This window comes from Diabrotica virgifera, chromosome 4 (assembly GCF_917563875.1).
Source record: "Diabrotica virgifera virgifera chromosome 4, PGI_DIABVI_V3a".
Taxonomy (NCBI): Eukaryota; Metazoa; Arthropoda; class Insecta; order Coleoptera; family Chrysomelidae; genus Diabrotica; species Diabrotica virgifera.
In genome coordinates, this window is record NC_065446.1 from 170881871 (window position 1) to 170905208 (window position 23338).

Sequence of the window (23338 nt, forward strand, 5' to 3'; positions counted from 1 at the left end):
AAATTACCATAATCTCGATCAAACCATACTTGCCTACCTTTTTTATTACTCCCTCTCGTACCTCTCTGTTCGCATACTCCTCCCATTTCGGCGGTTTCCATAATGATTCTTTGCAGTTCCTCAACAAAACTTTCTGGTCTCATCATATTCACGTCTATCCGCTGAATACGTTCCTCTATTTTATTTTCAAAATTTCTTGCATATTGTTTTGTCCATTTAAGTTTAGGTAGTAACGGTAAAGCAAAGATAAAGCTGATTACATCTCTCAAATATACAGAGAGATAGAGGAACATGGCTGTCGAAATGAACTAAGGGACCTATTCCAGAAGATCAAACTCCTTACCAGAGAATGTAAACCTCAAACGTGGTCTGCAATAGATAAGGAAGGTAATTTAAATACCGATACTGATGAAATATTGGAAACATGGCGAAACTACTGTGCGAGCTATATAAGAATAACGAGGTATCAGCAGAAAATCAGTGGCCTTCTGACTACCCTAGAGAACCTACTGTCTTACTCGCTGAAGTCAAAGATGCAATTAAATCACTAAAGAGAAATAAATCCCCAGGCATTGATTCAATACCATGTGAAATACTACAGTTACTAGGTGACAAAGGATTACATATCATCCATTCTATCTGTGTCGCTGTTTGGAATTCAGGAAAATGGCCATCTGATTGGTATACCTCAATTTATATCCCACTACACAAAAAAGGAACTACTACCAGATGTGAAAACTACCGCACACTGTCACTAATAACACATGCTAGTAAAATCTTGTTGCATATCATCAAAAACAGATTAAAAACCTATCTACATTACCAAATACCTCAGGAACAAGTGGGGTTGGTAAAGGTACAAGGTGAAGGTACAAGGGTACAAATCCTGAACCTGAGACAACTCACTGAAAAGTCTAGAGAATTTCAAGTACCTATGATTATATGCTTCGTTGACTACCAAAAGGCATTTGATTGTGTAAGCTGGATAAATCTGTGGTCAATTTTAATAGAAATGGGCGCACCAATGCACCTGGTGACACTTATTAAAAATCTGTACCAGTCTAATATAGCGACAGTACGAGTAGATCAGAAGTTCTCAAACCAATTCAAGACCGAGAGAGGTGTTAGACAAGGATGCGTGTTGTCACCTGACTTATTTAACATTTATGGTGAACATGTCATGAGGATGGTTTTAGAAGGATGGGCCGGTGGAGTAACAGTAGCTGGTAGGAAAATCTCCAATTTAAGATTTGCTGATGACACTACACTTATAGCAGCAAATGAGCAAGAAATGTTTGATCTTCTGCGAAGAGTTGAGTACGAAAGCAATAGAGTTGGTCTGAAAATCAATAAAGCTAAGACAAAAATAATGGTGGTCGACAGATTTGACACTATTCAACTGACTAACATATTACAGGAATACCAGATAGTAAACACCTTTATCCATCTCGGGTCTAGTATAACTAACGATGGTAACTGTGAAGCAGAAGGTCGGAGACGTATTGGTATGGCAAAAAATGCGATGAGTCGCCTAACTAAAGTTTGGAAAGACAGATCTATCTCTCAAAATATCAAGATGAGACTGGTGAATGCCCTTGTATTCTCAATATTTCTATACGGAGCAGAGACTTGGACTCTTCGCGCATGCGAGAACCAAAAAATTGATGCCTTTGAGATGTGGTGCTGGAGAAAAATGCTGCGCATACCTTGGACAGCTCAAAGGACAAACGTTTCCCTTCTAAACCAACTCAATATTAAAAAAAGGCTATCCACAATATGTCTGCAATGAATTCTGCAATTCTTTGGTCACGTGGTTCGCACAGGTGACGACAGTTTTGAGAGATTAATTGTTTCTGGAAACGTTCCGGGGAGAAGATCAAGAGGACGATCACCAACTAGATGGTCTGAACAAATAAAGCGTTCAGCTGGAAACTCATGCTGCGAAGCTCATAGAGCAGCTGAAGATAGAGACCAATGGGGAAACATTGTTAGGAATATTGGAAGAAATCACGATCCTCAGTAATGGGGAAACGACAGGAGAGAGAGAGAGTAACGGTAAAATGTCCTCATATTAAATTATAATATATTATTTCGACCTCGCAATAAATAGTTGTAGCAATGACACTTTTTGTTAAAAAAAAGAACTGCTCTGCTGTAAAGTTATGCAAATGGAAACTTGATCTCAGATGGTTTAAGTTTTCGCCGCTTATCGTCACTCCTTTATTTGTAACATGTAAGAACCTTAAATGATTATCCCCTCAAGTAATTATTCCAAACAACCATAATTTCAAATTTCGTTATCAAATTTATTTTTAAGTAAGATATAAGTGCATTTTTCTTTTTTTACGTAAGAAAAAACATCCTGGAGTGGGGTATGTCTCGGCTATAGACGTGAGTTTCTCACTATGATCTTGTTGCGCAACATGTCTCAACATTACTGTTCGATGCACCAAGTCTCTCATTTCAATCGGGAGACTTTAGCCATGCGATTTTTGGCCAACGGCCTATAATCCGAGTTTGGTTTAGAGACATATCTACTGAGACTTCCTGAGACACGTTGCTGAGACCAAAATCGCGCAACGTGTCTATTGGTGTGAATTAAGCATAAAGTTCTCGAGTATAATCCAGTTAGTTTTTAATTTCAGTTCTTTTTGGAGGATTTCGATATGCTTCAGAATCTTTGAAAATGCTTAAAATATATGTACCATATGCAGTCAAATAAAGTTTGAACTTGTATTAGTACGTTCGGTAACGGTAAAATGTTCCAAAACCTCTAAATTTTAAAGAACCGCTTTGATTGATATGAAATTTGGCATACATGTGTCTAACAAGTCAAAGAAAAAAGTGACATTGGGCCGATGTGTGCTTTTGCCCTGGGAGTGAGTATAAGCACTTTGAATCAATGAAACTTACAGATCATATAAACACAGCAAAAGTAAAGCAGATTCTGAAGCGGTAATGAATAATTTCATTTAAGTTGCTAATTAGGGGGTGATTTTTCTGATTTTTTTTGCTAAAACAAAAGGGACTGACTTTATTTTAAGTGTACTTGCTTACATTTATTGCTAGAAACTTTTGTTGTAAAAACAGAAAAAAAGTTTGTTTTAAACAATTTAAGAAACTTGTATTGAGTTTTCCCCAAAAAGTGCTTTCTCTTTTGGATATTTCGCATTGAAATATTCTACTTGGAATTTGGCGAATATGAACCTATATTTCATTGGCTACTGCTTCTGCTAGGTGTAAGGAGCTCACGCATACACCATTTTTTCACTTTTTTACGGGCTATAATTTTGCTAAGAATGTTTTTTCGATAAAATCCTTACTTTTTGAACTATTTGCGAAAAATCGTCTAAAAACGTGTTTTTTTTGGTGAAAAATGAACATATTCACTCGCAAATAACTCGAACAGTATTGACTAAAAGTTGCTTAGAATTAACTAGTCAGTTTATCGAATTCCCGACTTATATTGAATGTATATTTTTTCACCTTGGAAAAGGGGTGACACTTACCCCCAGGGCAAAAGCACACATCTGCACAATATCTCTTTTTATTTGATATGTTACATATGCGTTTGCCAAATTTCATGTCAATCCAAGCGGTTCTTTAAAATTTACAGCAAAAACCGTGAGTAATAGTATATTATTCAACGAGCATGTAACGATGGCTATTACTCACGATGATGAAGTTTGCGACACGAGCCGTAGGCGAGTGTCGTAATTCATCAGATTGAGTAATAGCCATTACATGCGAGTAGAATACTATACTTTTTCTATGACCTTTTTTTATTTTAATTAGTAAAAATTTAATTATCAACTACTCGAGATTTAAATTATAATAATTTACAAAGTACCTAATTACCCCTAGTAGGTACGTGGCTGAATAATTGGTTGCCAACTATTACTAAATTCTTATTTATTGTAAAAATACATCTAGAAATAGTCTATAAGTTCTATTCGTTTCCGAAAAATTATAAGCTTACATTTGTACCTACTTACTGTCAGTGAATTTAATAAATAGGAAATGGCTGTTGTCGGTGGACGTATTTCATATATATAGTTATAATGTACATTTACATTTAAATATATATGTATAATATAATAATATATAACTATATATAATATGTTATAACATATTTAACACAATATAACTTGAAAAACAAACACGATATTAGTTATAAATTCCAATTAACATAAACAAAATGCGCTAATGTCACTGTCACTAAATTAAATGATAAACGTCAAAATTTTAGTAAACAAGTAGTGTAGGAAACAAAGGTTGAACCTTGCAAAATGGACACAAGTCCGGTTTTATTTTTTTCTGGTATATCAAGGGATGCCTATTATAACACTAACCTTTTCTGAAAAAATTTCGCCCCGGAACCCCCCTTTTCACCCCTTTAGAGGGGGCAATTTGTGGTTTTTGCGGAACGTAGCCCTTCCTGTACCTTTTACAAAATTTTTTTTATAGAAATATGAAGAGGACTATATTTTGTACGATTTATTTCCCAACAGCATCTGTCTATCATCCACCGTTTAGCGGGGGTGGCGCCCCAAAATTGACAAGTTTTTAAAAAAGATGTTTTTAAAAAATATATATTTTTCCCTAACTGTAACGGAAATTAAGAAGAAATCCTGCGGCAATTATTCATAAATAATTGATTGATTTTTTGGTATAGGTTTCATTTAAGGGTAATTGCCCTTTATTTAATTACAGGGTGTTACATTTTAAAAAACCCCTTTTTATACCATCTGAACCGTTTATGCTAGAGTAAAAAGACTTTCAGCGATTACCCATATACTGGTGCTATTTACAAATTTGTATAATACACCCCCATTTTTTCCCGGGAACCATCCCAAAAAAAAAGAATAATTAATAAGTAAAGTGATTTTCTTGGAATCCTTCACACACAATGCCCTTTATTAATATGCTTCATATATAATTTTATGCACGTTATTATTACCCATGCATGGACATCAAAAGCGATTTCCTAGTGCAACCCCTCTAGCAAAAGAAATAAATAAAATGGGGGTCTGAAAATTTTTTTTGTTTTTTGCTTTTTGATCCATATGGGCATATGCTTCATCAATAGTGCTTTTCAAAAATATATATGGTTATTGCAACGTCCCTGCAAAAACCACCCTATCCTTGAAAATATACTGCAGAAACTACCCCTATCCCTTGGCGAGCATGTTTTTACTATTTTCTCATTACCTATGCATTCTTTTTAAACAAAACTTATACAAGGTTAAAGACCACTATTTACTCTAAAAATTAGGTCCTATTCACTTTTTTCGTATAAGCATCCCTTTCGGCACAGTGGCGCCGTAAACCTCATATATGCTTTGGCAGGCTCCAGTTTGTTTTTTCGTCACCTGTTCGTTTTATTGATAAAGTATTTGTGTAAAATAAGAGAACACAGTGTAACCTACAAATTATGACTTATGAACATTTTACAATCTTTGCGCCCCAAAGCCACAGTGGTGGCCCAAAATCGATTTTTGCATATTTTCGCCAAATACACGCTTTTTATTGCATTGATGCTACCTTTATAGCACAATATTTACCCTTAGGTGGTCGCTAAGCCGTGGCGGATCCAGGGAGCGGTGATGGGGGTGATCACCTCCCCCCCTCTCAAACCAAGTGATATTATATTCAAAGACTATAAAAATCTTCTTTTATTTTTATAGAAATTTAGCCAATTGGCACCCCCTCTTAACGATGCTGGATCCTCCACTGTCAGTAAAGCATAAAAAGTACGCCATTCTTATAAAAATAATAATATAATATAAGTATTTCTATAAAAATAAATGAATATTTTTATAATCTTTGAATATAATATCACTTGGTTTGAGAGGGGGGTGATCACCCCATCACCCCTCGCTGGATCCGCCACTGCTTAGCGACCACTTAAGGGTAAAGATTGTGCTATTAAGGTAGCATTAATGCAATAAAATGCGTGTAGGTGCCGAAAATATGCAAAAATTGATTTTGGGCCACCACTGTGGCTTTGGGGCGCAAAGATTGTAAAATGTGCATAGGTCATAATTTGTAGATTACACTGTGTTGTTTTATTTTACATAAGTACTTTATCAATAAAACGAACAGATGACGAAAAAAAAAACAAAAACTGGAGCCCGCCAAAGCATTTATGAGGTTTACGGCGCCACTGTGCCGTAACGGTTGCTTATACGAAAAAAACGAATAGGATCTAATTTTTAGAGTAAATAGTGGTCTTTAACCTTGTATAAGATTTGTTTAAAAAGAATGCATAGGTAATGAGAAAATCGTAAAAACATCCTCGCCAAGGATAGGGGTAGTTTCTGCAGTATATTTTCAAGGATAGGGGTGGTTTCCGCAGGGATGTTGCAATAACCATATATATTTTTCAAAATCACTATTGATGAAGCATATGCCCATATGGATCAAAAAGCAAAAAACAAAAAAAAAATTTCAACCCCCATTTTACTTATTTTTTTTTGCTACAGGGGTTGCACTAGGAAATCGCTTTTGGTGTCCATGCATGGGTAATAATAACGTGCACAAAATGATATATAAAGCATATTAATAAAGGGCATTGTGTGTGAAGGATTCTAAGAAAATCACTTTATTTATTAATTCTTCTTTTTTTTTTGGGTGGTTCCGCGGAAAAAATGGGGGTACATTATACAAATTTGTAAATAGCACCAGTACATGGGTAATCGCTGAATGTCTTTTTACTCTAGCATAAAGGGTTCAGATGGTATAAAAAGGGGTTTTTAAAATGTAACACCCTGTAATTAAAAATAGGGCAATTAACCTTAAGTGAAACCTATACCAAAAAATCAGTCACTTATTTGTGAATAATTGCCGCAGGATTGCTTCTTAATTTATGTTACAGTTAGGGAAAAATATATGTTTTTTAAAAACATCTTTTTTAAAAAGTTGTAAACTTTGGGGCGCCACCCCCGCTAAACGGTGGATGATAGACAGATGCTGTTGGGAAATAAATCGTAGAAAATATAGTCCTCTTCATATGTCTATAAAAAAATTTTTGTAAAAGGTACAGGAAGGGCTACGTTCCGCAAAAACCACAAACTACCCACTTTAAAGGGGTGAAAAGGGGGTTCCGGGGCGAAATTTTTCCAGAAAAAGTTAGTCTTATAATAATCACCCTTTGATATAACGGAAAAAAAATAAAACCGGACTTGTGTCCATTTTGCAAGGTTCAACCTCTGTTTCCTACACTAAAGGTATAAACGTAAAAAATATACTGACATTGTTACAGTTAAAATTCCTTTAAAAATTTTTCGAAGTTAATTATTGGTAAAAATTACGATAATTATTGTATTAAATAAACAATTTTAAGTAATTTTATTTGCAGTTTTTATACGATTAATATTAAAATGGCATGCGCCACTTGAATCTAACTTCAGCCCGTGAGTAATGAACCGTGAGTAACTTCAGCCCGTGAGTAATGAATTATTACTCACGGGTACAGTAATGGGTGCTATTATCTATGAAAAAATAGCAAATAATGAGCATGTTATTAAACGGTCGTAGAAAAACGTACTTTATATGAACATTATTATATTACTGATAATTAACTCTCATTCATATCTTTTTAGGTTATCTAATTATCTCCAAAATTGTGTTTTAAATAAATTTAACAATTGTATACCTAAGTTTTTGTACTAAACTACGCTAATTCCTTTTGTGTACTTAAATAGCCATCCAAAACGAGGAAGACCTATTACATGACCTAACCTAATTAGATTTGTGCAATAGCCAGTAAAATCCTACAAAATTGTTACATATATTGTTTACAGTATTCCATTTAATAAACAATTATTCTAACTTTATTCTTCCTAACTTTATTAAAACGTTCAAACCGGAGTAATCTAGTTGAGTCCCAGAATTTATAATCCGTATTTCTAATAGCCGAGTTGAGTCCCGAAGATGGGTAAATTGAGTCCCCTGTCTACCTGGGGCTTAGTCGGTGTACGTAATGATTTCTAGGAATTAGAAAACAATAATTTATTTTAGAGCATATAATTTTATTACAAAAGTGTATACCTGCAATATTTACAAAAAGCTATATAAGCTAGAATTACATGCTAATTCATTTATTTAACTATTCTAAATTTTTCACCTACACTTTTGAGGTAAACAAATTTTGATATTAATCTATTATTTAATTTTAAATTGTTCATCTACAAATTTTTTTGATGTAAGGGTTTGTGCAGGATATTTTTTTTACTTTTTTTGTACACTTCTAATTTTAACATACGTTTCACTTTGAAAGTCTATTAAAACTGTTAAAAATTGAAAAATATGAGGATGAGCAAAATAAAATGACGAGTTAAACCTGGAATGAAAACTCTCACATGCGTTCGTTGTCCGTTGTAAACTGCTTGACATCTCCGCCCATATTTCTGGCGGAAACTTAGCCGATTCCGAGACATAATTATCGACCAGATAGTTCGCAAATTTTACTATTCTATGATTTTGTGGCTGTATTGATGATAAAGCTTCAACAGAACAATCTCCTACACCTTCTGGGTTGAGAAATGGCATTCCAAAACAGTATGTTAAATATTTTCCTACATCACTCTCTTTGTCTTTTTATAAGGATGTTAAACCTAGTGCCTGAATTTTGCGCCACCTGAAAAAAGAAAAAAACATCATTAGAATTACAACAGTATGATATATGGAAAATAAGTAAAAAACACCGGAAAACAAAAAGCATATATACACATCATCATCATCAAAAATACAATTCACATACTCGTATGTTAAATATGACTACTTATCAGGACCAGGAAAATTACAACAACGTGGCATATGGGAAATCAGTAAAAAACACCAAAAAACAAAAAGTTTACATACACATCATCATCGTCATCATCATCATCATCATCAAAAAAAAATTCAAGTATGTCAAATATGACTACTTATCAGGACCAGGAAAATTACAACAGCGTGGCATATGGGAAATCAGTACAAAAAAAACCAAAAAACAAAAAGCACACATACACATCATCATCATTCAAAAAAGGATTCAAATATGACTACTTACCAGGATTGTTCTAAATGGAATCGGCAGCCCTTCAATGAAACATTAGTCCAAACTTCAGTGACACTTGGCTGAATTGCTTCTTCAAAATCTGCAAATAAAGCGAGTTTTTTATTGCATTTCTCAACTTGTTCTATTAGGTATTTAAGTGCCAGTGTATATGTATGTTTTGTTTATTTGGCAATAAGAAGAAAACCAAAGGTATATAATGATCTTCTTTTAGGCCATGGATTGAGAACATTTGCTTAAAAAACTTTGGGCAATATTCAAAAGTTCCATCTATATAAATGGTGTCCAAATCTGCTAAAAATTCTAAATTGCTGCTACAGGAAAACATAATAATTTGGTTTTCTATGTCGTTCACCATTAGAAAATCCTCGTTTTTGTTGGTTTTCACTGGAAATGTTTTTAATATATCATGAGTTTCTTCCATATTTTTGGTAATTTAGGCAGAAGAGATCGTCGGGCGTTATACATGTTTTCGAACCAATGCCACGTCTTTGGTAGTCAAGGTACTAATATCTCCATTTCGTAATTCCTTTTGCAAAATTTTCATAGGTCTTTCACCGATGTCTTCTACGGCCTTTCGTTTTAAGGAGTTACTTAACATTTGACGGTTAAGTGCATCTTCGTTTAATTCGCTATGATTGTGTTCATCCCGAATTTCCGTCACTACGTTGTCACCGTGGGTTTTTAAAAATGCTTTACATTTTTCTCTCGTCTGCGCACAACACATCCAACGCTTGTCGTTATTCTTTAAAGATTTGTGAAAACGATATTTGAAGCCATTTAACGCAATCAATTGTTTTCCTTTTTCACTAAGAATAATTTTCACTGAACTCATTTTGGCAATCAACTTAACACCGTATCGTATACAGATAGATCGCACCATACTAAATATTTTGTAGGATATTGCTTTTTTATATTTGATTACCATAAGTGTATAACCAATAAAGTCATTTCATTCCTCTATTGTTATTCCAGGTAATAACAATATTTCTAAATATGTTTAAGTACAAATTAGTAAGTACTTACAAATTAGAAAGCTATTAAAAGGTATTACGATGCCCGGGACTCAATTCGACCATCTAAATGTTTTGACCCTTCTTAATTCAGGTATATGGGACTCAATTTACCTATGCCCGTTCAAACTAGTCTTTCCCATAAATTTTAATGATGAACTTATAATGTAGGTATTCAATATAATTATTTTGTTCTAGCCTGATAGCTGTATAAACAAATATACTGACACCCATGCCTTCTGCGTTGTGTACAATAGCGCCGATAGATCGAGTCTCGAGACAGCAGAAAAAATTCTACAGAATTTATGGACTTTAGATACAATTAGCACCAAAGCGGTAATTTTAGTTGCAAATAAGGCTGATTTAGTACGATCAAGGGTAGTAACGACAGAAGGTAAGTTTTTCATTAAAAATTTTAGATTAATTTTATATTTTGTATTGTAAATTTTAGTTACCAATATTTAAAATAAACAATAAACCAGTGGCGGCTCGTATAACTTTAGGAAGGTAGTGCCAGAATCCGGGCAGCTGCCTAAATTTTTAGTGACGGTTTCACGATATTGTCAAAAAGGATATAAAATAGAAATTAAAAAAAAAATAGGCGCAGATATTTTTATCTTATATATGTATCTATATATTAACTATTTTTGGGATGCCAAGAAATTGACTAAAATTTATCAAAACAGTTCCGTAAATTAAGTAATTAACAATAAAAAAACTCAACTTACCACCAGTATTTACTGCTGATGTACTTTGCATGTTTAATTAAGAAATGATTCGGGGAACTTATTCTTATAAGCAGAAAACTTCTCTGACATAAATAAATGAGAAGCAACTAGGTAAATTTCCGGAGAAGGTAAACCTTGTTTTTATTTGCAACAAAACTGCATCGTATATCTCTAAGGCTTCCCGTTTTCTGCTGGGCCTGTCCTCTTCAATTCGCACCTCTTTTTTATTGGTTCATCATTATCATTATCGGTTTGTCTCTGTGACGTATTTATTTCTTCTTGAATATTATCAATAATGACGTCCATTTGCTCCCTTATACCTTGAACTGCTGCTTCAAAATTCTCCAAATCTTTTTTCACTTTGAGAGAATCAGTGCATACTTTTTGCAATTGATGAAAAATAATTTCTACGCGAGGCTTAATTTTATTAAAAATAAATAACCAAAATATAAAATATTTATCCGGGAGCTTTAATTTGTAACCATTCGCTTGATTAATGGAAGACAAATCACGTGAAGTACTTTGTATAATGTCCATAACTGCAATGAGGCCGTTGCTATTTTCATGAACAGTATGAACACTTCGTGATTGAAAATTCCAACGTGTTTGGGAAGATTTTGGCAGCCTGCTATTAACCACCTCATCCAAAATTTTTGTTCTTTGAGGAGACGTTGAAAAGAATGAGCACAAACCAGATAAATTAGAAAAAAATATCCTAGCCTGCTTATTGATGGAACATGCACTTGTCATAATTAAATTCATTTGGTGTGAATAGCAATGGACGTAATTTGCAAGAGGATATGTCTCCTTAATAATTTTTTGCACACCATTTAAGCCACCACTCAAAACAGATGCGCCATCATAACTTTGAGCAATTAATTTGTTTGAAGTATGTTTTAATAAGGGATTTAATAGTATATTATTCAACGAGCATGTAATAGCCATTACATGCGAGTAGAATACTATACTTTTTCTACGACCTTTTTTTATTTTAATTAGTAAAAAATTTAATTATCTACTCGAGATTTAAATTATAATAATTTACAAAAATACCTAAATGCTATTTACCCCTAGTACGTGGCTGAATAATTGGTTGCCTACTATTACTAAATTCTTATTTATTGTAAAAATACAACTAGAAATACTTAATATTATAAGATCTATTCCTTTCCGAAAAATTATAAGCTTACATTTGTACCTATACTGTCAGTGAATCTAAGAAATGGCTGTTGTCGGTGGACGTATTTCATATATTATATAGTTATAATGTATATTTACATTTAACTATATACATATAATATAATAATATAACTTATAACTATACATAATATGTTATAACATATTTAACACAATATAACTTGAAAATCAAACACAATATTAGTTATAAATTCCAATTAATATAAACAAAATGCGCTAATGTCACTGTCACTAAATTAAATGATAAACGTCAAAATTTTTAGTAAACAAGATATAAACGTAAAAAATATACTGACATTGTTACAGTTAAAATTCCTTTAAACATTTTTCGAAGTTAATTATTGGTATCAATTACAATAAATATTGTATTAAATAAACAAATTTAAGTAATTTTATTTGCAGTTTATATACGATTAATATTAAAAGTGGCATGCGCCACTTGAATCTAACTTCAGCCCGTGAGTAATGACCCGTGAGTAACTTCAGCCCGTGAGTAATGAATTATTACTCACGGGTACAGTAATGGGTGCTATTATCTATGAAAAAATAGCGAATAATGAGCATGTTATTAAACGGTCGTAGGAAAAACATTTAAAATACATTCAGCGATTGACTTAGCATCATGTCCGCCCGGCACGTAAAATCTCCAAAATCTCTCAACTGGTCGTCCTGTACACAAATATCGGAAGACTATAACTAATTGAAATTCACCAGCAACGTCTGTGGTTTCATCGGCAATCACTGCAGCATAAGGAGAATTTTCAATTTCTTTCTTAATTTCCTCGTGGTAAACATCTAACCTGCACTCCAGTAGTTCATTTTGGGTTGTTTTTGAGGTACCTTTAAAAGATTTGGAACTTTGAATGTGAACCTTTAAGCCGTTGTCTAATTCAGCGCTAAAATTGACCAACTCCTTAAATATGCCGCTGTTGTCTGAATTTTTTCGTTTCGTCGTGACCTCTTAGAGCTAACTCAAAAGCTCCACAAAACATTATAAAATTTATGATTTGATTCAAGATATATCGATTCTTATCTAACTGTTCATTATGTTGAATTAGAGTATCACGATAAGCTGAATTTAATTGGGTTTTGATATTTAACTTACCAAGCATTAAAAAGCTAAAAACGTTATTCATGTACACTTTAGATTTTTCATGGGATTTCAATTTCTCCCATATGTACAAGATCATCGGTGCCTTTGTTTGACCAAGTCTCGTCACCTCCAAACAAAACGCATACAAAACAGAACAGTTTATTAGTTTGTTCGCAACCACACAACCAGCTATTTTTATCATAAATAGTTTTATTAAACTTACGACAGCGAAGTTTTTGTCCATTTCCACTTTGTTTTTCAATTTTTAAATCGGGTAAAGGCCGACCGAGTTCTTTAATTTGTAGTTTTTTTTCTAACGATAAACCACCAAGAGAGTTTTTTAATATACTAATTTGATTCATTGTCAATAAATAAATTAAACTTAGAAAATAATCAAAATATTATTTAATAGACCTACGACACCCACGACCACGACGCACTAATAATTACAAATTAAAAAATATAGCAGAGTGTAAACACAAATATACAATACAGTAGTAGATAATAAACACAATAGCGGCAAGCGAACGCGTAAAGAAACTAGACATAGATCTAAAACATTGTATCTTAAGATCTACTATTTAACTTCCTTTTCGAGCCTGGCAGGAAGAGTCATATTTAAACGTATATTAAAAGTGCAGTACCGCTCTATCTCTGTCACTTACATAGGATGCTCATACAATCTTTCTCTTTTCTGGCGTGCCACTATGACTTTCGGCACCGGGATTTTGTGATCTTCATCCCTTATCCGGTCAGCTGTGGGTGGCCAGAGTCGGTGGATTTGCATTGCGCTACACAGTTGCCAGATTTTATATAATTTATGAAAATAAAGAGAAATAATCACAAAAAAAATTAACAGGCATTAAGATGTTATTAAGATAAAAAAATATGTTTCTGCATAGTTAGCTAGGTAGTCCCATGGCTCTTTGGCACTACCTCACGGGCCGCCACTGCAATAAACCATATTTAATTAAATGTTGCATGGGTTGCATGTGAGAGTTCATTTTAAATTAAGTAAAAGACAGACGTACTCTCAACCATTAAATTATTGAGAGTACCTACGTCCGTGTTTTACTTCATATTTAATTATTTTTAAAGTAAATTGATGAGTGCGCTATTAATTAGCAAAACAACGCAAAAGATGGAAAACATAATACATTGTGAAATACAAAGAGATGAAACTAGTAGAGGCGGAAATTATCGATATAAACGTATGAATTAACATTACATTACATAGTTTGCCACCTTTAGACGTCTGTGTGTGTGTGTGTTCACAAAGAGGGGATGGCATTAGATAAACTTTTTGCCACAGATATTTAGACGTCTGTGGCAAGAGTATTTTGTATAAGTCTTCTGTCAGTGACAGTTGTCATACTACTCCAATATCTATAAAGGTAGAAAAATGTAATGTAATGTTAATTTATACGTTTATATCGATAATTTTCACCTCTACTAGTTTTATCTCTTTTTCTTTCACAGTGTATTATGTTTTCCATCTTTTGCGTAATTTTGCCGGTTATTAGCGGCATTACTTTTGAATAATTTTTCATACAAAATTTATGTAGTATAATTTATGACGTGACTAAATGTCACCAACAACATTAAACTGGTACGATTTTTCTGGAAGCCCTCGGTTCTGCACCGTTCGACAAATCTGCTACACATAAGATCTCGACCAACACCAAATGAATCTTTTATTCGACTTTCACATACTCAAGGTTCTTTTATCATGAATAAATCATTAAGATTGTTTAACAATTGAAGAACAGAATATTACCGCCAAAGTTGTTGAATAGGTTATACAGTATTATTCAAATATCTGGAATAAATTCGTTATTTCGTAAACCGGCAACTGCAAGGATATATCCTGAATCAGGTCGATTTTTAATTTTAAATTGTGATATTTTGGCATATACTTCATGCTAGTGACGTCATCCATCTGGGCATGATGACGTAATCGATGATTTTTTTAAATGAGAATAGGGGTCGTGTGACAGCTTATTTGAAAGATATTCAATTATCTATGTAATAATATAAACAGTAACATAATTATTAATACAGAGTGCCAATTTTTTTTAATTAAATTAATTGACAAAATGAAGAATATATGTAATTGTTTTAATTAAAAATATATTGTACGGCTGTCAGAAAACAGACAAAAATGTTTATTTGGCAATTAAGCATTGCTTTTCGCTTAAATTAAAGGTTAAAACTTCCAAGAGACAGGTGGTTGGCGGGAGTTTATTTGAACATTTAATTTAATAGGAAACAGTAGCGATCAACAGGTAGCGAAAACGCGTTCCAAATTTTGAATATTTTTTCGAGATATTTGGCACACGTATTCCTAATATAATAAAAAATGGCGGTACAGAGCCCAATTTGAAAAATATATTAATATGTAGAAATTAATATATATAGGCTCATTTTTTTAATATTATATTTAATTAGAGAGTAATTTCCACATATTAATATATTTTTCAAATTGGGCTCTGTACCGCCATTCTTTATTATATTACGAATACGTGTGCCAAATATCTCGAAAAAATATTCAAAATTACAGCCGCAATCTTGGAACGCGTTTTTGCTACCTGTTGATCGCTACTGTTTCCTCTTAAGCGAAAAACAATGCTTATTTGTCAAATAAACATTTTTTTTTTGTTTTCTGACAGCGGTAAAATAATTTTGAATTAAAAATGACATATATTTTTCTTTTTTGACAATTAAATTAATTAAAAATATTTTTTGGACACTGCATAAATAATTATTTTTGTCTTTATATTATTGAAAAGATAATTGAATAACATTTTAAATGAGCTGTCACACGACCCCTATTCTCATTTAAAAAATCGTCGATTACGTCATCATGCCCAGAAGGATGATGTCACTAGCAAGAACTATATGCCAAAATATCACAATTGAAAATTAAAAATCGAGGTGTTTCGAGATTTTTCCTGACAGTCGCCGGTTTACGAAATAACGAATTTATTCCAGACATTTGCACCATACTGTATGTATTTTCAAATTTGAAAATTTTCAAATTTTACTTTCACTGGTTATTTTGCTTCTATGGTCTTTATTATGTACATAATAGATCCATAGTAGGGATTTTCCTATTAGTTTTAAGACGGACCGCGTGTGGATATGAAGTTCCTTAACCAGTCTGTCTTGCATGGTTTAGTGGTTAGCTCAGACTCACGGTGACATGAAATACCGATATGTTTTGCTAGTAAATTAAAGACTGTAGATACACAGGTCATTTTGCTATGTAGTTTATACAGTTTCTATAGTAAGGTACGAAATGTTATTTATCTACTCTATCCTTGAAAACTCTATAAGTTTTTAGTTTGTGAAAACTGTCATTATAGATAGTAGTAAGTGAAGGGTTTAAAGTGTGCGTGAAGTAACAATTTATTTTAAATTGGATTTACTTTTTCGCACTATTTTTTGGCACACTTTCATAATATAATCTAATATCCTTAACTTTCGCGTTGTCATGATGATGACATGTGACCAATAAATTACAACAAAAGTTTTGATAGTTTTTGGTTTGAAAGAAGTTTGAATTTTTAATGTCAAAGTTCTAAAAATTGTAGAATAGAAATGTATTCGAGTGACGAAGAGTTGCAGTTTTTTTATTTGTTTCTCATAAATAAAATATTGTATGAAACTGTGCGTGAAGTACTTTTTGCGCACTTACGCGATGTATATAGCACTCTTCCGCTCGTGCTCTAAACATCGCGTGCGTGCGCAAGAAGCATACTTTTCAAAATCAAAACACGAACTGTTTCATAAATATTTATTATGTATACCTTACTTTATTTTTGTCGATTTTGGATTCACTTAAGCACCTGCTGGTAAGCCTACATTGATCTGAGCACATCATGCAACACAAATTTACAGTTTCTTGTTTTACCCCTTATGTTCGCTGGTCAGACCATTTTTGTCCTTGATAAACATCAGTCCGGTTTTACAGTTTTTTTAATATAAAAAGAGACTAAGTTTTCAATCTAATAGCACACAAAACAACATCAAAACTGTTGCTCTACATCCTACCAGATTGAAAACAATGGGAACCTTCTCAGGTAACAGCTCCGAGGCTTCTAAAATTTGCAAGCCAAACAGATGCTGAGTCTAAGGAAGATAAGGGAATTTTACAATTTATAATTCACGTCCCATATGCCCAGCGTGGTAAGGTTCCAACGAGAATGGTTCCCTTCGTACTCCAATCAGAGTAAATATGTTAATAAAAAATAAATAACCATTTTCAATTTCTTTGCAACACGAAACTATAGCCGAATCATATTCTAGTTCAATCAGAGGGTGCCGCAAGCACCTATAGCGGTTTCAAAACTTATTAGTCTCTCATCAGGAGGCACATATGCTGCTCTCTCTGATCCAACCAGGACAAATCCCGACGTGCCGTCACGCATTGCTACAAACGAAATGGCATGGGTGCCCTAGGGGCAACTGCTAGCAAAAGCCTAAGTTTTTAATCTAATAGCACACAAAACATCAAAAATGTTGCTCTACATTCTACCAGATTGAAAACAATGGGGACCTTCTCTGGTTACACCTACGAAGCTTCTAAAATTTGCAAGCCATAACGGATGCTGAGTCTAAGGAAGATGAGGGAGTTTTACAGTTTATAATTCACATCCCATCTGCTCAACGCGGTAAAGTTCCAACGAGAATGGTTGGAGATGGGACGTGAATTATAAATTGTAAAATTCCCTCATCTTCCTTAGACTCAGCATCCGTTGTGGCATGTAAATTGTAGAAACCTCGGAGGTGTAACCAGAGAAGGTTCCCATTGTTTTCAATTTGGCAGGATGTAGAGCACAATTTTGATGTTGATTTGTGTGCTATTAGATTGAAAACTTAGTCTTTTGCTAGCAGTTGCCGCTAGGGCATCTATGCCATTTCGTTCGTTGCAATCGGGGACTGCACGCCGGGGTTTGTTTTGGTTGGACCAAGGAGAGCAGCATATGTGCCTCCTGATGAGAGACTAATAAGTTTCGAAACCGGTAGAGGTGCTTGCAGCACTCTCTGATTGAACTAGAATATGATGCGGCTGTGTAGTTTCGTGTTGCAACGAAATTGAAAATGGTTATTCATTTTTAATTTTTTTTATCTTTAGAAGTAGTGTGGACTATAATAGAATGCAGTTCGATATTTTCCGGTTCCCTTGTTTGATTTATTGTTTGTTTCTGGTTTATTCTTGTACAACAAGAGCAAGGGAACAAATGGCTCAAATTTATGATCATTATCACCAGCAATTAGTCTCAATCTGTTCATTGCTGAACGTAGAGCTTCCGTAAAATTTTCCACCTATCTTTGTCTTGAGCTTCTTGCTTCCCATTTGTCGTGATGCGCTTTATATCATCCGTCCATCTAGTCGATGGTCGTCCTCTTCTCCGATATGCCTCTTGTCTTTGTCGCTATTCCAGAATCTTTCTGGTCCATCTCTGATCCGTCAATCTGGCAACATGTCCGGCCCAAACCCATTTAGCCATGGCTGTTCTTTCCATTGCATCCGTGACTCCTGTTCTTTTTCTTATTCCTATGTTTGGTAATTTATCTCTGATCGTAATATCTAACATTGATTTTACCATAGCATGTTGTTCAATTCTCTGACTCTGACTTTCTCATATGTCCAAGCCTTTAGAAGAGGCCAGGTCACCAACCCATCTTTCCCTTTTTTTACAATCCGTACAATATTCCGCTATATTCTGCTACCAACCCGCACAGGCCTGCGTGGTAATGAAATGGTTAATATCTTCCGTAAATGACAATAAATGGCTACTATCGGCGAAACCCATCACCAGCCAGCCTTCTGAGTCCAAAGTTAAACATAGGCGTCTCCTAATTTCTTCCAGATCTGTCGGTTTTGGGCTTTCTGCAACCAATTCCTAGCAATAGTGCGACAGATTCGTGCAAATATTATAAGAATTATTGTGCATTTAATGGTAGAAGCATATAATTTGGACAACATAATATACTACACATATAGAGGTTTAAATTAAGATACGAGGCCGTCTCAGTTTTTGTTCTTTTTACAAGAATGGCGGGCATTCAAAATGGCGACTATACATATGTGACTAATAGCACGATAACTTTTAAACGGGATGTCAGATCTCAACCAACTTTGGTACATAGGTTCTTTTTTTACTAGATAATATAGAGGCCTTGAACCGGAAGACTTGGTTTACCAAAATTTGTGTTTTTACTGTATTTTTTTATGTAAAAATATGTTGTTTCTCTTTCAATTCTTTCATCCTGTAAATATTAATTATTCAAAAAGATAATACCGGCGTTGAAAACAGCGTAAAAATATTTTTAGGAAATATTTTGATCTCTTTAGTTATATTAATTACCATTTAATAAATGCATAAGCTATCTTTACATGTAGGTACCTATGTGTGGCAGATTCGTGCAAATTATAATAAAAGAATTATTGTGTATTTATTGATTGAAGTATATTATTTGGACCACACATACTACACATACAAAGATTCAAATTTAGATATGAGGCCATCTCAGATTTAGTCTTTTGCAAAAATGGCGGGCATTCAAAATGAATCTGCCGCCCATAGGTACTTGTGAACAAAGGTTATGCATTTATTAAATTGTAATTAACACAACTGAAAAGTCCGAAATATTTCCTAAAAAATATATTTACACTATTATAAATGGCGGTATTACCTTTTTGAAAAATTAATACATACAGGGTGAAAGAATTTAAAAAAAACAGCATATTTTTACATAAAAACCAGGAAAAACACAAATTCCGGTATACCGATTCTTCCGGTTCAAGACCTCGATATTATTCATCAAAAAAAGAACCTATATACCAAATTTGGTTGAAATCTGAAGTCTAGTTTAAAAGTTATCGTGGTATTAGTCACATACGTATAGTCGCCAATTTGCATCCCCGCCATTTCTGTAAAAGGCAGAATCTGAGATGGCCTCCCATCTAAATTAGAACCTTTGTATGTGTAGTATATGTGGTCCAAATTATATGCCTTCTATCATTAAATGCACAGTTGTTTCACATATCAGCTGCACTACAACCTTTTTCAGGTCCTTTGTTCATCGTGTAGGTGGTCTACCTCTACTTCTTCTGTCTGCTCGTGTATTACACACTGTAATTTTTTGGATTTACCTCTCGTCCTTCCGGCAACATGGCCCGCCCAATTCTACTTCAGCCATGCTATTCGCTCTATAACTTTTGTAACATTATTTGTCTTTGAAGACGTCTTACATTTACTGTATAGAAGAAACATACCAATCAATATTATACAAACCATCGAAAACATCTATTTTCATAATCAAATACAGGCAAAGATAAATGGAAAACTAACGCAGTTTATACCAGTAAAAAGCGTAGTCAGACAAGGTGACTCATTAAGCCCACTGCTCTTTAATATAATAATGGACGAAATAATAGAAGCAGTACGTAAAAGTTATGGTTACAGAATGGGGAACAAACAAATCCAAATATTATGTTATGCAGACGATGCCGCAATAATCACCGAGACAGAAGACGATCTCTAAAGATTAACAGTATTAAAGAAAACTCCAATACTTCGGTCGTATAGCACGTGGTGACAGATATGAACTCCTAAAATTAATTATGCAGGGAAAGATTCAAGGAAGGCGCAGCATAGGTAGGAAAAAATGTCCTGGCTGAGAAATCTTAGAGAATATGGATGCAGCTCAACTGAACTATTTCGGGCTATAGTGTCAAAAGTGAGAATAGCAATGATGATTGACAACCTTCGTCGCGGAGATGGCACGTAAAGAAGAATAATAAAGATTAACACACATCTTCAATACAACAGCCAAGAAATACAATATGATAATATCAGCAGAAAAAACCAAATGTATGACAACATCTAAATACCCACATAAAATCGAAATTGATGGGAAAATAAGAAAACAGGAAGCAAGGTTCAAATATCTGGGAATATATATAACCAGTAACGAAGATGGTGAAGAGGAAGTACGACAACAAAGCTTAAAAGCAAGTAAAGCAGCGGGATCCCTTAATGACACAATCTGAAAAAACAAACACCTAAGACAAGACACAAAAGCAAGAATCTATAAACAGCAATTAGACCTATATTGACGTACACGGTGGAGACAAGACCTGACATATCTAAAACGAGACGAAAAGTCTGCTGGATAGGGAGAGAAGCGAAAACATAAGAAGATCATGCAATGTAGAAGACATAAATGGATGGGTGAAAAAACGCAAACAGGAGTGGAACGAACACATTAGTAGAATGGCAGAGGATAGGATAGTACGAATAGCACGAGATAAGTCACCAAATGGACGAAGAAGTATTGGCAGACCAAGAAAAAGGTAGTGCAATAACTTAAATAATTTAGGAGGCTAATATTGAAGAAGAAACAGGCTTTAAAGCCTATATACAAGAAGGAAGAAGAAGAGGAAGAAGACTTTTGTAACACCTGCCCTTCTGATTTCCTCGATTCTAACCCTGTCTCTGAGAATCAGTCTAAGTAGTGAACGTTTCATTCTTCTTTGAGTCACTCATATCCTTGTTATCCTTACAGAATTAGCCACCATGACAACATATTTCTTCATCTTCTTTTTCTTCTTTCGGAATCATAACCCTAGATGGGTCATTGCTTGTCTGGCTATGTCCTTCCATTCAGATCTCTCTTGTATCCTTCTCCTCCATCGTGTTACGTTAATAGTTTTTAGGTTGTCTTCCACGTCATCAACAATCATTTCTGGGTCTTCCTTTTTTTGGTCTTCCTGTTTGCATCTATTGTAATATTTTCTTTGTTGATTTTTTATCTTCTTTTCTCTGGACAATTTTTTAGCCAAGACTTTCTCTCATGTTTAACTAATCATACAATATATTATGAAGAACCGTTCATTCAATTAATTAATCTCATAATTTGCCGTCTTTCTCTTGCACCGCGCCGTATACTTTTCTTAGTATCTTTCTTCAGAATGTCTTGAGTTGGCTTCATCATTTTTTCACTATAAAGATCTCTCAACCATAGATTACGATGCGTCTAATTGATGTTCTATAAATAGTTATTTTGGTTCTTTTGTCTAATAATTTCGAATGCATCTCGTTCGATGATATAGTCTATTGTGTATATTACCATAATATTTTCAATAGTAATACCACTAGTGATTCAATTTTCGCGATAAGTCTGTCGATTTACTTCTAAACGAAACTGAGTTGCTTGAAAACACCACGAGTCCGTAGGACGAGTGGTGTTTTCTTTAAGCAACTCAGTTGAATTTAGAAATAAAAGACAGATTTATAAGATAAATTAAATCACGAGTGGTATTTTATTAGACTATTTCACGAACAAAGTGATAGGTCAAAAATGTTTCGCATGTTGAAGGCCCAGTCTTTTAGAATGAATGCTAGTCTTTCGTTGTTATTTTCTGCATCTAATTTGTAGTTGCGATCCACACAGAACATCATAAATTGTCTCCATATATAATATTTAGATTTTCTTGTGTTACTCGGTATATTTTCTTCAATGTTTTGGTTTATAACTTCGTTTGAAGTACCACCGAAACGACTCATTTTGACGTATACAGCTACAATAATTTTTTTGGCAAACGTCAAACTTTGCTTTGCGTCGGTGTCCATAGTTACGTCGTTGAAAACACGAAGCTGATAGACCAATCAGAATTGAAAGACAGTTGGTGTTTTCGCGATAACACAAGCTGTCTTTGGTTTGTGATTGGTCAGATTATGTGAAAATTTTAAGATGAGTGAAATAGTCATTGCCAGCTGCTCTTTTGACGGCGTGTATTTGTTTTTTTGATTTTTTTTTGCCCCAGGATCACTTTCCTTGAACACTTCCATTAGTCGTTCCTTGTTCCTACTACATCATCTGGATATGTAATAATTTAGACTAATTTGGTTTTTGTATGGCCGGCTACATTGATTTTTCTGACGACTGCCTCAAGAACTACGTCATGATACTTTAAACCAACAGCTTGGTTGATAGTGCACCTCCCTGCCTCACTCTCTTCTTAATGTCAAATAGGAGAGTCAGTTCTCCATCTAGGGAAGTCAATGAGGGTATTTGGCTCCGAATTCCATCCTACTACATCGATTTACTTGATATTTTTACAATAGGTAGGGTTTTTACCCAAGAAGCAAAGTCTAGCCTATGCCGATGTGCGCTTTTATCTTGGGGGTGGTTCCCACCACTTCTTAACGTTGGAAAATTTTTTGGTTAAAAT

General features: G+C 34.0%; 1 protein-coding gene across 1 annotated transcript in view; it reads left to right on the plus strand.

The window, feature by feature from the left end:
* The window catches only part of LOC126883227 (GTP-binding protein Rit2), a 673969-nt gene that overhangs the window by 471564 nt on the left and 179067 nt on the right, over nucleotides 1–23338 (plus strand). Inside the window, exon 5 of the mRNA XM_050648506.1 lies at nucleotides 10273–10468. Coding sequence (XP_050504463.1) covers nucleotides 10273–10468 — 196 coding nt within the window. The remainder of the gene's footprint in view (nucleotides 1–10272; nucleotides 10469–23338) is intronic.